At 36.7% G+C, this 17139-nt stretch overlaps 2 protein-coding genes and 1 non-coding gene across 5 annotated transcripts; all 3 read right to left on the bottom strand.

Annotated features, from left to right (window-relative positions):
• Nucleotides 1-726: 726 nt before the first annotated feature.
• Nucleotides 727-6408, bottom strand: LOC137716278 (probable serine/threonine-protein kinase WNK4). 2 transcript variants are annotated; one of them, XM_068455706.1, is made up of 7 exons: nt 5658-6408; nt 3843-3986; nt 3223-3446; nt 2983-3140; nt 2596-2905; nt 2187-2504; nt 727-1720 (listed from the first exon to the last, which is right to left on the bottom strand). In XM_068455706.1, exons 2-7 carry the CDS (start codon nt 3887-3889, stop codon nt 1299-1301), a joined length of 1479 nt encoding a protein of 492 aa, XP_068311807.1. In that variant the 5' UTR covers nt 3890-3986; nt 5658-6408; the 3' UTR covers nt 727-1298. The 2 variants fall into 2 exon arrangements, with proteins under 2 accessions (XP_068311807.1, XP_068311806.1); XM_068455705.1 differs by having other exon boundaries at nt 3721-3986; nt 5658-6407.
• Nucleotides 6409-12264: 5856 nt separating this feature from the next.
• Nucleotides 12265-12335, bottom strand: TRNAG-GCC (transfer RNA glycine (anticodon GCC)). The gene has a single exon. It is a non-coding gene; the product is annotated as a tRNA-Gly (tRNA).
• A 543-nt stretch (nt 12336-12878) lies between these two features.
• LOC137715487 (uncharacterized) lies at nt 12879-17139 on the bottom strand. 2 transcript variants are annotated; one of them, XM_068454833.1, is made up of 9 exons: nt 16641-17139; nt 15952-16137; nt 15367-15459; nt 15039-15221; nt 14851-14953; nt 14570-14755; nt 14154-14489; nt 13984-14032; nt 13661-13824 (listed from the first exon to the last, which is right to left on the bottom strand). In XM_068454833.1, exons 1-9 carry the CDS (start codon nt 16896-16898, stop codon nt 13800-13802), a joined length of 1419 nt encoding a protein of 472 aa, XP_068310934.1. In that variant the 5' UTR covers nt 16899-17139; the 3' UTR covers nt 13661-13799. The 2 variants fall into 2 exon arrangements, with proteins under 2 accessions (XP_068310933.1, XP_068310934.1); XM_068454832.1 differs by having other exon boundaries at nt 12879-13824; nt 13984-14489; nt 16641-17138.

Raw genomic sequence — 17139 nt, 5'->3', positions numbered from 1 at the left:
AAAACCCAGGATTCCCGGCTAAAGGACTGTTTGGATTTCGCATATAGCAAGAAGTCTACAGCCTTCACATATCCAAAATTAGCAAAACATAGCCATCAAGGAACTTTCCTAAAGCAGCTACCTTACTTAACCCATCTTCAATAATTCCACATTATAGATACAAGCAATTTCCAAACAAGAAATAACCCATACCTAAAACACATCATTCTGTGTTACCATGAATTAGATAACCAGGCAGGGACTACTCATGCCTACAAGTGAAGACAAGCATCCTCATGCATATGGACATGGGATTCTCACTTCACCTTCATCTTATAATGTAAAATGGCATGTTTGACACTTGCTGCCTGCTAGCTGCAAGGGGTAGGACTGAATTCCTTCCAAATGAGAGAACTTACATACATCGAAATACTAATTGTGAACGTAGTGCATATCATGGGTTTTAACTTTTTCACATGCCAGTACATTATTGGTTTGGGTCACCATCATGATTGCATTCATATTACATAAATCCCTCAAAACTTCATTTCATAGGTACCACACCTAGAAGTTCATTTGGAAGAAAGAAGACCTGATCTAGACCCAACTGTTATCCAACTATAGGTGAGGAACTTATATTTTTGTAGTTTGATCGTAAGTGTTTCTCATTAAGATTATCAATTGTCTGGACTAAACTAAATAAAATTTATTTTATGGCAAGAAGTAAATGAAAAGGGCATCAACACCTTAACAAACTAGCCATTTATTTATAGAAAATATTATGGAAGCATAATTACAATACTAATCAGTTTGCACAGAAATTTTACAACATGTCACTTGGTTCTTGAAGTGGTCGACAACTTCATTAGTACAAAGCAGTCCTTGCTTGTAGCTTCACAACTATTCCCCCACCATATCAGGAGGAAATCAAGCCAGTAAACTGTCATTTCTAGTATCTCCAGATTGCGAAATAAACTCCTCCCTTACTTTTACTGCTGATAAGAAATGTACAAAGTAACTGGTGTAATTTACCCGGCAAAATTCCTTTTAAATAACACAAGTTCAAACTTTGATTGGCCTTACCTTTGAATTTACATACTAATTTCTTTGATAGGAAAACCAGAAGCACCAGAAAAACAAACAAATACCATATGCAAACTATTCTTATACAATTTGAGATAAGTGCTTCTTGTTTTTTGCAATGATGTTGAAAACTAGAAATTAATCTTGTGACGTGAGTTTTTTAGTTTTTTATGCAGTTTGTGCCTCCTTTAATTTCTCATTGCTTGTGGTACAAACCAAACAGCAGCTAATGGCTTCTACAACTTCTTTGAAACATCACAAGGCGCTTGAAACCCAATAGTTTCAACATCTCCCACCGTCTTAGACAAGCGCCTCCTATTCACCTCTTCAACCACAGACCGGTGTAGTAGTTGGCTTCTTATGTCTACTAGTGACCTATTCCTCATCAATTTACGGCTGTCCATGACCCTTTCATCTTTTGAACCAGATGCTAGTAAAGCTTTGCATCTCCCAACGTATTTTTTGGCTATGGACTGCCCAGCATTGCTGGTTTCTTCGGGACAAAACCTTGTTGATTTGTGACATTTTGATATGGGATGTTTGTCTCCTCCTGTGGGGATCATCTTAGTGCCGTGCTCATTGCCAGAAATGAAACTTAAGTTGGAATATGTTCCTGAGTGCGAAGAGTTTTGTGAGCTGGTCTCATCAAGCAAATCATCTGCAACGGCAATCATTTGCAATTAAAATGTAAGACTCAAAATCTTAAGATGAGGCTTAGCTTAATCCCTATGTCAGTAATTTTAGCAGGAAAATGCATCCCTAAAGGCGTTACCTAGGAATCCGAGATGATAATCAAGATATTATCATGTGATTTTATGTTCTCATCAGGTCCGTAAAGTTTCTTGACATATCTATAGGGACTTGGGATGAAGTCCATTCTTCACCAAGGATGTGGTATAAGAAATGGAACAGGGGTACAACTAGCCCCATTGATCCCTAATGGACTATAAAAAAAGGAATGGAAAAACAAAAGAGCATTCATAGGCAATGGCCTTCCAGGAAAGACTAGCGTATAGAAAAGATGGTCATATTCACCTTGGGCTTTTAGTTCAAGCAGTAAGGGGCCAAAAATAATAGTGGGTAGTCACAGTGCTAATTAACTTAGTGAGTTCTATGAGCCATACCTTGGAACCAATCGCAGGCATTTTTCATTCTGTTAATCCCATGAGAACTGATCAAGCCTGATAACGATGAGTGGGATGATGAGGAATAAGAGTGAGAAGGGTGGTGAGGTCCATCGTCGTCGTCATCTTGATAATTAAATGTGTGGTAGGCTTCAGGTTTCCAATCTGGTGCCAGAGCAGATATCTCCCCTTCAATCATATTAGCAATTTCAAATGGTTCCCAATCAGTAATCTCCAATTCCTTGACCATTTCCGTCGCAACATCAAATGGTGTATCATTCAATATATCAAAAGGAAAATATATGTTCCTAAGAGAACCTGCATGAGAAAAAGTTGAAGAAACGTTCACCATTTGAATCTCTTGAGTTCACTTTAACTACAACAACAGCCAGAGGTTGTTAAATAGTACCTTCTTTATCAGCAATCTGAACTTTAAGAAAAATGGTATCATCTTCAGAATTTAGCTTCCCCGTGATTGTCATGTCAGTCCTGGTAGGATAATCGCTCAATTGCAGCTTCTCCATTTCTTTGTCATTTAAAAATGGCTTCGGGAGTCCAAGCTTTCCCAAAGGCAATGATTCATCTTTGCCACACTCGAGAAATGGATCAAGCATTAATTCTTTAGCCGATGATCTCTTTGATGCATTTACCAAGCATTTCCCTACGAATCTCTGTGCTTCCAAGTCTTCAATCCGGTAGAATGCTCCTGGAAGCTTCCCCTGAAGAAATACAGTAGAAACAGGTAAGGTTCTGTTCACTAACACCTATTAATCTTGACTTTGAAACTTCACCTTACCGCTGTCACTTTCTTGTAGATTTGTGCAGGGTTGACACACTCACTATATGGGTATTCAGATGTAAGCATCTCTAAAACACACATGCCAAATGAGTAGACATCGACTAGTTCGTTGTAATCTTCCTCATATAGTTCTGGTGCCATGAACTCCGGAGTGCCTGAAAGTATCGAGAGACAAATTATCTTCTAGCGGAAATAAGTGCCAGCATTTTTGAGCTAATAATGGAGATAAACGAGTACCTATAACACTGTGAGCAGATTGGGAACCACGGAGAATTGCTGCAAGCCCTAAATCACCAATTTTGACTTGCCCAAGGTGCCCATTAACAAAGATGTTGTCACACTTAAGATCTCTATGGATCACTGGAGGATCATGTCCATGTAGATGTACAAGACCCCGAAGGATCTGGCGGGCCCAGTTCTTTATGGCTCGGATGTCTACCTGATTATATTTCTTCCTATACCTGCAATATGAAAGATAGAGTAGTTTATCAATACATTTAGCGAAATGCATTGAATAGGAATCCTGTTTCATGCTTAAGAATTAGTATCAAGGATAACGGTTCAAAATCTCTTGATCAGTTGTCCTTCTCATTAACATAAATTTAATGAAGAGATGACTTTCAAGAGCAGAGGCTACAGTTAGGGTCCGTTGTTGCATTTTCTCCATTTGGGTAGTTCAAAAGATATGCAAATTGAGGAACTAGAGTTAGCAACTAAAGTTGGAAAGGAGATTACTGTCTTAGCGTCCCCGATGTGAACATTTCAGTAATGAAGTTAAAAGTTTTGTGCTCAATGTCGATCCAAGAGGTGTAGAACCGAATAATGGAGTCATGGTTGAGGGTGCCAAGGAGGTGAACCTCTGAGTAGAGCCGCTGCAAATCCTCTGGTGAGCGCAGAACTTCATTAAGCTTTACCTGATTCCATGCCACCTCCATCCCAAGCAGCTCATCAATTGCCTTGTACACTGTTTTCATTGCTCCTTTGCCAAGAACTTCTTCAAACTATTCAACACAAAGAAAATGCTCTCATCACTTCAAAAAGCAATCGAAAAGATCATTTCCATACATAAAACCCGAACAAATTAATTGGCTCAACGCGCGAAATTATAAACATACGGTTAATTGCTGTTGAATGCATAATCCTGGTCTTACATTTTTCTGCTGATTTTAATCCAATGTCCACCAATATCAGGTAACAACAAATGCTCAGGAGTCAGGAACTGACTTTTAGTTCAAGAGTACTCATCGGGGCATAATCGGATTTGAAGCTCTCATTCTAATAGTATTACAAGGTTGTCCCTTCAGAGATAATATAGCATCAAGAACAAATGTTTTAAAAGGCAAAGCCGAAGCCGAAGCTAAGGTATTGCATGGATAGCCCTGCCTAGGCAAAAGCCCTTCGCCTCATGGGACCTAAAATTATTAATATATAGTCTAGTTGGAGGGTATGTCGTATAGTCTAGTTGAACTTAGAGGGTATGTCATATAGTCTAGTTGACCTTGAACTTGGAGGGTATATGTCATATAGTTAAACTGAACTTGAACTTGGGCAGTTTTTTTTAATAAAGAAAATGCCCAGTAGAACGCCTTAGGCGTGCCTCGATCACGTCTAGGCGAGTTTAAGACTATTCCCACTGGGCAGAGGCGTTTTTGTCACTGCCCCGCCTCCAAAGCCATATAGGCGCGCCTCAAGGCTCCTTATTTAAAACAGAACTTCCAGCTAGATGCTTGCTTGCATAGGCCCAGAAACCTTTTGCTTTTGTTTTACTACTAAACTAATGAAGCACCAAATTAAACAATCAAATTTAATCCCCGATTCTCTCAACTCCTAACAAGCACCATCAATCCAAGTCCAAAGAGCTCACAGAATATAAAACCAATATTATTGAGAGAAGAATTAGCTTCTTGAATTAAATTAACAATATTTCTTAACACCAACTGTCATCAAAACTAATGGACAATGGGTTAGACTTTAAGGTCATCGGGATCACCCGGATGGCTATTACTCCTGCTTAAACTAAAGTACTTAATAATGAATTAGACAGTGACTCGCCCTAAAACAAGATTGACCAAATAAACTATTCCATCTTTAAAAACTATCTAAATTCTATAACCACAGACTTAATGTTATTCTACTTGTGACTGAAAGATCACAGATTTGCACACCAAGGGCAAGACTGTGTATACGGTAGACGTTCCTTCAACCCTCGCAAAGGGTGTAGCTTGTTGGCTTGGAGTCACCCTTCTTTTTAACTTGTGTATAAGTACATAGACACGTACGTACATACATACATGCACACAGATATACATACATATATCCATAGATACATACACATACAATATAATTTTGATTACCTACTCATGGCGAGCAAGAAAACCATGCTCACCAATTTGATCAAACTCAAATATCTGATAATCTGATATTCCGAAGTTTAAGATCATTTCCATGGTTTTTCAGATAGTTCTCAAAACCCATCTAATTAAACAACTTAAAGAAACAAAAAGTAACCAACTTTAACAAAAAAAAGGAACTAAAACATCTTAAATTCATGAAAAATATAAGCAAGGTGTACACTTTGAACCACAAAACAATCGATTCCGGCAACTGGTTAACGTTCAAAATTTCAAAAAAGTTTCAGAAAACAAATTAATGGTAACATGCAAATTACATACCCGACCATATCTCGCAGTAGGATCCATTTCAACATAGCCAGCCTTGTCTGCCTTCGACATGTTCGAGGATTCCAACTAATGACTTCCCAGTTCCCAAGACTACAAATTCAGACGTTGTTTCTTTTGTTTGACGAACAAACCAGAGACAGAGCAGTTGATCACTAGAAACAAATAAAAGGGTAGCTAAATGTAATCTAAGAGGGTGTGGTGGGAAAATTAAAGGGTGTGGAAAATAAAAACTGGGAAATTTGGGAAATCAAATCCGAGGCTTTCCCTCGTGGTTTTCATAAGAGAAGACACCAAACAAGAGCCAGAAGAGCCTCGAGTAGTCAATCCTCAGCATAATCCAACCCATACAGTCCACGCTCACTACCACGGCGCGTGACGCCCACTCGTACTTGTTGGCAACCATTCGTGATTTGGGTTTTTCAGAAGATGTCAAATGTTAGAGGCAGATGGAGAGGAAGTTTGAAACGTTGAAAGGGAGACTTGTGTTTGTGTGGCGAATTTTGGAGGAATAGTTGGTGCGGTTTTGGAAAAGGGCAGTCTGGGAAGTTTTCAAAAGTTTTAAGGAATCAGAGAGATTGCGGTGGAGTGGAAGATGGGGTACGAAACTTGAAGAATCTGCGGCTGCACATTGTTGGTACCATTTGTGGGAAAGGGAAGAAATCAAATTGTACAACTTTGCGGGATTTTGTAGTTGTTGTGGGCAAAGCAATTGAGATTTCAAGTGAATGGAGAGAAGTGGTAAAAGATGTAAATATAGGAGAGAGGCAAATACTGCACCATTAGTAGACTGTACAGGACGACATGTGAGAGTTGGTGGTGGTGGCGGCAGCAACTCCCTAGGACTATTTGGGTTGTTTTATTGGCGAGATTTTTCAGTGTGTCGGAAACATAGTTAAGTTGACAAAGTATTATAATATAAGTGATTAAAATTTTTTTTTAAACTTCTAACCATTTGTATTCATACATTTGGTGTACCTAGCTGTGTTCTGTGAACAGAACAGAACAGGAAAAAAATTTCTTGTTTTATTGCATCAAATGATTTGCCTTTTTTTGCATTTTGTAGGTTGGACTTCCGTTTGGTAATGTTTAATGTGACCATCATTATATAGTTGACTGTGAACCTATTGACTTAAAAAAAAAAAAAAAAAAAAAAAAAAAGAAATTCAATAATAAATAGGAGGAACGGTTTGGCTCCTAAACTAATTCATGGAATCTCGTGATAACATTATTATAAATCATTTTATAAAAATTATATTTATAAAAATATTAATTAAAAATAAAGTTATTTAATCAACCAACCATAATAATTAGATAGACAAATATACTTTTATTGTACATGATTATTTGTTTTTATATATTTCGATGACAAAACAATCTTATATTTTATTGATTTTCAAGAAATGATCTTTACTGAGTTATTTATAATATGAACAATTTTGATCATAAACATGAAATTTTGTGAATTTGTTACAAAGCATCTTGAGGAGAACTCCTCACCATGGAAGAACCAAGTTAATCCCTATAACTAGTAAGAGCTATGCAAGAGACGTGTATCACAAACACTTTAAGAGTTTTTTTTTTCTTTCTTTTATGCATTCAAAGATATGGGTTTGATTCTTTTGTTCTTATAATAAAAAAACAATAAGAGAGATTTAAACTTAAAATTTCTTTCAAGATATGCTCCCAGTCCTGGTATATGCCAGTGACATATGATAGTTGAGTCAAGTCCACAGACATCTGGACTAGCATCCATTATATGCTCAATAATATGAACGCTTTCACTTGTTTCATCTTAAAGTTAAGTTAATGATGATGTATACTTAATCATATTTTGTAGATCATAAAGATCTCAACTATAAACTGACACATCATGTGACTTACAAAATATGATTTAAAAACATAACCTCTCAAGTCTTCGACCCTCTCTAGCATTTTCCTTAAGGCAAATACGTTTTGTTTAGGCACTTGTCAAAGCACTGCTAAACAAACTTGATGTTGTTGGTAAATGGTAAGGATGCTTCATACTCACTGGAATTTTCTCTTACCGGTCGATCACAATCTGCAATCACAATGTTATTTTTCATAAAAACTGTGAGCTATAATTCTTAATCCGACTTTCCAAACCCTATTTTCGTATTTTCGATGCACCATAAATTTCTTAAATAACTGTGGGAATCCACTGAGGGCGCCCACCTCATGATTCTTCTAAGTATTTAGTATTGGGTTGACAAATCTATCAACCTCTCACTTATCTTTTCATGCATTTCAATTTTTCATTGGGGTCCCTCCACTCCCCACTTATTCTATTCTTATCCTCTCTTTCTCAATGATATTTCTTCTTTGTATTTGGCCCCATTCTTCTCCTCACAGCATACTTCACAGTTACCTCTATATATATATATATATATAAACTATACATGCGGCATGAAACCTGTGAAATTTGTCACCAAAACATTTTTATACCTTTATTTGGCTGACTATTTCGGCCACGCATGCACACATGCCATCTTGCGACTCATCTTCTGTAATTTGTAGTAATTTACAACAAACTTGTTGATAAGAATTACAGGATAAATATCTGAAAACCCTAATATGAATTTGGACTAATTCAGACAGGTGAGAAGGGGAAGACATTTTGTTTGTGGGTTGTAGTGTACAAATTAACAAAGAACAAATATTATCATAATTAAATGGATAAACTTTCCATTACCATTTTTTCATTCTATTTCTAATGAAACAAGTCACGACTTGTCGGGTAAAATTTGAAGAAAAAACATTAATAAAACGTGGTGAATTGTAATTATGGAGCCATTTGCTTTTGTCTGTGCAGCCGAATCCAATTATACATTAAAATAAGGGTAAATAATGACCACAAAGTATAATGTTGTTAGTCCAAATTCACAACGAGTTGCATTATATTAAGTTTAACTAGCCTTCATGCACGCACTCATGCGCGTGCAGAAGATATTTTTTGAATTAAATCACGGCTTGCTACGCGTGACTTACACGTTTTAAATGTATTTATATGCGTAAATTGACAAAAGGAAAGTTAAATATTTGAAGTAAATGAATAATTTTAAATCATGCTAAAAGAAATCCCTCATAAACCAATTAAAACAGCTGAATTCATGTAATAAAATTGGTTTATATAGAATTTACATTAAGAATAGAGAAAATAATATTTAATAAACAATTGATTAAATCACATTATTACTAGCTCATTGTGAGGCTAAGCCCACCTCATTCCCCTTAGTGTAGATAATATCGTTTGTTAACAAAAAACAATCATTTGACAATTAATTTAATCACATTATTATCCGCGTGCGAAATACCTTTTTTATAAATAAAAAAATCATATTTAATAAACAACTGATTGAATCACATTTATCATCGGCACTATGCGCCTCTAAAGATGTTTTGAACACAATATTTATCATTTTCCTTATTTTTATTATATTTTTCTTTCCCTTTCACGTGGGCACCATCAACTTTCACTTATTCTTTCATTTTTTTTATATTCTTTTCTCACTTCTCACTTATATTTATATTGTATTTTATGATGACCAAATTACCCCTACATTATTTGATATATTATATTGGGGTGCTTTTGGATTTTTTTGGTTGAGGGGCAATTTTGTCCTAATATTTTTTGTCAACTGCGTGACCCCAAATTAGGGTTCTCGCTTTCTATTATATAGATTTTTATTATATTTTTCTTTCCACTTCACGTGGGCACCATCAACTTTCACTTATCCTTTCATTTTTTTTAGGGAGTTTTAACAAAAAGTCCACGGTACTGTTCACTTTAACGAAAAACCACATTTTTACACTAAAAAGTCAATCCTGGCATTATTCACTTTACCCTTTATTTTGTCCTTATCATTAAAACTCAAAGTTTTCAAGCCATTTTCATTAGTTTTCCCTTTTTTTTTCTTTTCTATCTTCTCACTTATATTTATATTATATTTTATGATGACCAAATTACCCTTATATTATTTGATATATTATTTTGGGCTGCTTTTGAATGTTTTTGGTTGAGGGACAATTTTGTCCTAATCTTTTTGTCAACTGCGTGACCCCAAAAACTTTGTCAGCATGCGTGACCCCAAAAACTTTGTCAGCATGCGTGACCCCAAATTGGAGCTATCGCTTTCTATTATATAGATAATGGAGTATTACATTTATAAGTTCATGCACTGCGAATACGAAAATAGTCAAACTCAATGATTGTTTTAAATAATGAAGAAAATGAACAAATACGGTTCTACAAAGCAATCCAAATCCTTCAGCCAACTGTCATATAATTTCATATTTGAGTGATTTTTAATAGACATGATTTTTAAAAAAAAAAAAAACCTATATTTGAGTAATTTTTAATAGACATGATCTTTAAGAAAATATTTGAAAAATAGACAACTCAGATCATTGAAATACTTTATTAAAAATATGTATGGCACCCCATATATATGCACACTAGTGCAGGTAATTATAGTTAAAGTATGACTAGACATCTGTGCCCATTGATTAATTTGGCTTAAATTCTTGAGTAATGCTATTTTTATCACATTTCTTTACCATTTTAGGTGGCAGATAAGTTGGACAAGTTACATCATTTAATTTCAATCTTTTTATTAATTTAAACACTTAAATAATCTTAGGTGGAAGAAAGAGACTCCTTATATATCACAATCATCATTTAAAAAGATTGAAATTAAATGATGTAGATTGTCCAACTCATCTGCCACCTAAGATGGTAAAGAAATATGATATAAAATTGTGGTAAGAATTGCATTACTCTAAATTCTTACATGTGTAAACAACAACAAAAAGGGGTGTGATATCCACACACTCCTTTTTAATTTTCACACATCCTTCTAATTTTGGGCCGTCGAATTGGATGAAATGAAGAAGATCAACGGACAGAAATTAATAAAAGGTGTATGAGAAGTAAAAAGAAGTGTATGGATGGTACACCCCCAACAAAAATTAGGATGAAGATGAACAGGTACAATAAGACAAGTTTTATGCCTGCCTTTGGTGTTTGGAAAATGATCATCTCCGAATTCCTTCCTCCTAATCCACTAAATCAGAGGATCCATGTCATTTAAATTTGATCAAACGGCTAAAGTTATTATAACTTTAAAAGTGAGTTCCTATTTGTAGCCATTGGATCAAATTTCAATAACACAGATCCTCTAATGTGGTGGATTAGGAGAAAGAGATCCAGAAATGTTCTTTTTCCTTGGTGTTTATCTGTTACTTGAGGAATTTGCTTAGACAAACTGTGGCTCTAATACTGTAGGAAGACTTGGGTGTCAATGTCGCCTGCATAGATTTTCGTACGAGTTTTACACTTACACGAGAATACACACACACATATACCAACCTGCAAAAGGATCATGTTTACAATAGGTAAATAAACTTGACAAAGAAATTCATTATTTATCATACGTGATAACTAATATGAGATCAATACGAACAAATTCTTGATAGAGTTCATCTACCTCTCCCGTACTATGGAGGGCCGGCTCTGAGGAGGTGTAAGTGGTGCCATCGCACAAGGCCTCCAAATCGGAAGGCCCCTAATTTCCAATTTTGCATTCATATACCTATATATATTAGTATGTGTAGAATATTACAAACTTGAGTTTTAGTGCAAGTGGTATTATTATTTCTTTACAATGGCCTAGGGGATGGGTTCGAAACTCATCTCCATTATTTTATCAGTTTATTTTTATTAAATGCTTAGCTTCCACAAAATAATATAAAAATTCCACACAATAACATGAAATTTATAGAAGCTCAATTGAAAACTAAAATATTTTTTTGAAGAAAAAAAAAAAAAATCTTTAGTACTTTTTAGGACCTCTGATTCACTTTCGAATATGACTCCTGAAATCTCAAGACCAGCCCTGACTATGACCTCCTCGTGAGTTAATTAATCTGCGCATATGCACACAATTCAGAAATGTGATTGTTTATCTTATTGAATTGTAATTTGTAAATGTAGGGTGTTAAGCCGCCCACATTTTGTTTAGTGGTGGATGATATCCGCGGAGGCCGTTGAAAGGTTTATTGTGATGTTGAAGGAAGGAGGAAGGATGAAATGGACAGATCAAATGAATTCAGCCAATTTTATCTAGAATACAGTAATAATAATATACGGTTCAAGTTCATAGTCCTTGTATAATAATTAATAATAAATTAAAAATAAATAATGTGAGGGACAAAGCAACTTAGATGCTCTTCTTCGGATAAGGATATTCTTCGGATGCTCTTTGTGGAATTTCTAGATTTAATTAATTGTGTTCGTTCATCGTACATTGTGTAATCAATTTTTGTATTTATATTTAATTTTAAATTAAAATTTTAAATATAATATCTAATTTCATGATTGATTGAGGATCTGAAGAATCATATTCCCTCTTCTTCCTACTTAATTGTGCCACCCATGTACGACTTAATTTGTTTCTTCCCAAAAGTCGATTGCCACGTCGTCAGGAGACTGTGTGGTTGGAAATGTGGATTCTGGAGTGGACAAAACTTTCCTTTTCATTAGGTTCTCATTCTGAAAAAGACAAAAAAAGTAAAAAAGGGATGCACCAGCCGGGAATCGAACCCGGGTCTGTACCGTGGCAGGGTACTATTCTACCACTAGACCACTGGTGCCTTGCTGAGTTCGGTTTGCATGTTCTTACTTAACCCTCAAGAACTAACTGAAACAGGTGAAAATTAAGGGATAAAGTTGGTGGATTTATCATTTTAGGGCTGATTTGGTAGGATTAGATTGGATTGGATACTCAAGACGTGTTGAAGGAAGAAATGAATAAACTTTGTTCAACATGAAAGTACAAGAATTATTTATTAAATTCTCACAAAAATGTAGATTTAGGAGCAAACAATCAGCAGGATTTGAAGAGTCTCCTTCATGTCTAACCATTTCAAATCCTCCCTAAAAATGAAAAAACATTCACCTCAACCTTATAATCCAATTGAATCGAGGCACCAAACGAGCCCTTACATGACAATTTTATTCATCTTGTGTCAAGCACAAGGTTCCTACACAGTAACCTTTGTAGCTGATTCAATTTGTTAGTACAAATATTTTAAGTTAATATAAAACCTAAATTCCGGAGGGTGTTCAAACTCGATTACTAAGAGGAAAAAAACACATTGTTCTAAGCAACTTGATTAAACTCAGACCCACAACTGTCACGACTTCACTTAAAACAAATGAACTTGACCAAAATAAACTTTCATCAATTCATAGTAACATTCGACCGAAAAAAAACCTAAACATAACCAAAATTTTCCTGGTTACATTTATATATCTCATCATGTGTATACTAACCAGTTCTAGCCAAAATACCCGACAAAGGTTTCTCAGTAGTGTGTTTAGAACTAGAAACTTCGGGAGGGAATGACAGGCCGAGGGGCAAACTTTGCCCGGTATATACATCATCCACCCAACCCAATGAAGGCGCACAAATGTGCGCATAGATATGAAACGAAAAAGAAAAGGAACCAGCATGTACAACATGTGTATTTTACACCGAAACTACCAACAACAGAGGTCCCCAAGGATACCGAGGCTGAGAGGAACAAGTCTTCCCGGAAGCTCGGTCTAGTGTATTAGCACCTACCGTCATAAGCGTCTTCATTCTCCAATGTATAATCCTTCCTTCAACGGCACTCGAGGGGTGAGTGGTGGACATCAACAAGAGAACTTTAGCTTTTGAAGAAAGCTATTGTGCAGGACTACTTCAAATTACCAAATCCAACTACCTCTCCTCATCGGCTCCAAACAACTCTGCTTGATGATTCAATTCTGGCACGGGTGCCTCCCTCCCTTAACTGAAGGGATGAGGATCTAGAGTCGAGTTTCGCTTGCAAGTTGGAGAAACTGTTGTCATGAAAAGACTCCCAAAAAGGCATGTGAGGTTAATGGTAATCTAATGTTGGAGCTTCCATGACTTAAAACTATGTACTCCGCTTCTGAGAGCTCTCGGCATCATTCTCTAGGTGAGACTGACTGTTGAGGAGCTACTGTGAAGCCATAACCAAAGGCGTGTCTCTGAAATGGAAAACAAGTTCCTGGTGCCTGTTTCCTTCCCCTTCCAGGCAACCTATCCTTTAAGGGACGGTAATTCTGAAAAGACTGTAATAAGATAACCATGAGATTATGAAAACCAGGACTAGTCCTCTGCTGAGAATGACTTTATAGAAAAATAAACCCAAAAATATAAAGCTCATGAATATAAAATTACAGGAATGCAGTCTGAAAAAATGATTATCTAGAAAACAAAATTGCCACTACCGGATTTGGGATGTACGTTCCAGTCCCTCGGGGTTTCCTTTTCTCTCCTCTGAAAGCAGCAACGGAGAAAGTGGAATCATTTGCATGGTACGCATGCGCTCCCCAGTCAACACCATGTACGTTAGTTTGAGAATTAGTATTCTGATGGAAATGAAGGGCTTCAGACGTACCTCCCCATCGGTTCTCTTTCCATAGCTGAGGTGACAAGGGAAGACTGGGAAATAAAGGAGGTAATGGAGCAGATCCAGGGAAAAAGGGACCATATTGCAGGTTCATTCCATGACTGTCGAAATCTCCACCAAGCTCCAACAAAACGTTCAAAGATTCAGAACTTCCAGACAAGGCATTATTGTGCACATTAGTCTGACCATTGCTTCCATGTCTATCCAAAGTATTTACAAAAAACTTGGGCAGCTCATCTGCTATGCATTCCCCTGGTAATGAAAGAATCCAACCAAGCTTGCGAGCTCCATGTTTAAAAGCACTGCATATTCGATAGAAGTTACCTGTGGAAAACCCATCAATCATACTATGATAAAACTCCACAACAGCATGAGAGCGAGAGAGAGAGAGAGAGAATGCATACTTCTGCTGACACTTCGCCCAAGGTTGTTGTCCTGCTTTAGTGGATCTATTATATTAAGATGCTTCAGGGAAAAAGCTCGCAAGTTTGTCTCATACCCCTTTGCTGGAACAGAGAACATTTCCACACAATTTCTAATAAATTCTTCACTCAGCAGTAGATCAACTCTCCCGCTTTCGGGTGCCTTAGCTGCAGTTTAAGTGAGTGAGTCACAGAGAGAGAGAGAGAGCACGATAACACAAATAAGCCACCCAACATCAAAAGCACACAATAATATCTCTTACCCACTATATCAGGCAAGGATGATTTGCATACTGGTCCGTTTAAACTTATACAATAGTTCTCCCAGTCAAATTTGCTGAAGTAATCCAAAAATCTATAAAGGACCTATAGAAATGAAAAGTAATTAAGTTCTTAAACTTATATATATATTTTTGAAATAAGGACTCAAAATTGACTTGGGAGTACTCACTGCCAGAGGGCCATCCAGTGATGAATGGAAAAAATGGAAAACATATAGGATTAATATTTCCAAAGCATATGTTGAAATCAACCCATGATGGGCCCCAAGAATACGACTCTCATAGTAGCACCAGGCTTTTATCAGAATAATACTCCGCTTGAAGAGATGATTTTTGCCAATATAATTATCAACCTGCACGCGAAGCGACATGAGAAATAATACTCAGGAGTGAACTTTCATGCCAGTGATATAGTAGGTAAATTAAAATAGCATTGGAGCAATCTGATTCAGTTATGCAATACCAACCGTAGCTAATCAAAATTTGAAGTGATCATACCTGTTCAAGAAAGTGCAGAGTACTAAATCCTCCTAACTGATTGGAGGATATATCTACAACTATATTTTGTATAATGCACTTCACAAGCTTAACCTGCAACGAAAACCTCCAAATTTGAGATGATGTATCCTCGTAAATGGAAATTGAAAATGTATAATGAAGAAAATTATGATATCTTCATCAACCTAGGAGCGTCATCAATGAGCCTGAAGCATTGATGTTAAAACACAGGAAAGTAAAAGCACTCAACAAAATCCATGCAAATGTTGAGTTCCATAATATCCAAGCATGAATATCAGAAACCTTTCCTATTAATAAGGTAAAGTCCAACGACTTTAATCTAGCGAATAGAAAACCTATAAAAACAGCTGTGTTGTATATATAAAAGGGGGCAATATACCACAATAGAACTCTGAACCAACAAATCAGTTCTAGACAATGTATGGAACAAAAAAGTATTGTACATTGATGCAAACAAAAGAAAAATACCAGAGACTTCAACTCTAATACTATATGGAATTGGAAAGGTTTTCAAAAAACTGAAGGTTCCCAGGAAAAAAAAAAAGGCATCATGGTGAGAAGAACCTCTGCATCAATGTAATGTACATCTTTCACATGAAACGGAGAAGCTTCGTTGTTCTCCTCTCCCTTCATAATTGCATAGACATCAGTTGCAAAGACTTTATCAATATTTGCACTGCCAAATGCCGTCATATCAATATCTCCATCAGGCAGATACGTTTTCAATGGAACTGACCCATAAGGAAAAACCTGTGAGATAAACAACACAAAAATTGCAGACGTAACTTATTAGCAAGTCAATGAAATGAAGAAACTCGGAAACATCATTAGTAACATCATCGGTTTCTCAAAAAAAAAAAAAAAGAACTCGAAAACAATATTGCTTCACAAATTTCACCAAGTCCCAACATTTCATTGCCAAACAGAAATCGAACACGAAAATATGCCTCTAAAAGTAATTAGGATCCAAACAAAACTCAATTAACGCGTAAAGTATCCATTTTTTCAGCTCCAAACAAAAATTCCATTCCATTTATTGAAGTCATTACGTTGAAAAGCTACGATCAATCACATCACAAGTAACATTTGCTTACAGGTGGGCAGTGGCACTGCAAGTCTAGACAAATTTGGACATTACCAGCTAAACCATATCGCCATTACCACCAAATTGCACAAGAATTACACAAAACCAACACTAACCCAGATGGAAGACTGAAATCGAAAGAAACGTAATTCGGCAGAATTGTAATTACCTGACACCTGACGTTACATGTGATGAGGTTCTGCACAAATTGAATGACCTCCGTCCTCGTCTGGTGGGCCGCCAGAGTAGGCTGAATCTTTGAGACTATCTCCTGGGTCGCCTTCTCGGCTCCGGCCCAAGACTCAGGGGCTCTGGAGGAGGGATCGGGGTTGGAGGTCGGCAATGACGGCGAGGGCGGCGAAGGGCGGGGTCGATCCTCGCGGAAAACGCCGTCGTTCGGCCGCGCCGAACAGAGGAGGCGGGCCATGAAATTGATCAATGGAGGCCAAATTGGGGGAGGAGAAGAAAATAATGGAGAGAAGAGGAAGGAAACGCCCAAACGGCGCCGTTGAGGGAGGGATTAGCAGAGTGGTGGTCGGAGAATTGGAGAGGAACGAACAGTTTCATTTCTTTTGGTGGTGTGAGGAAAAACCTTTTTAAACCCCCCCCACCTCCACAAAACCCAAACGCAAAAGCGGCAAAAATCCTCCTCTCTCTCTCTCTCTCTC

The sequence above is a fragment of the Pyrus communis genome, chromosome 14, assembly GCF_963583255.1.
Source record: "Pyrus communis chromosome 14, drPyrComm1.1, whole genome shotgun sequence".
Classification (NCBI taxonomy): Eukaryota; Viridiplantae; Streptophyta; class Magnoliopsida; order Rosales; family Rosaceae; genus Pyrus; species Pyrus communis.
This window is presented reverse-complemented; position numbering and strand designations above follow the sequence as displayed.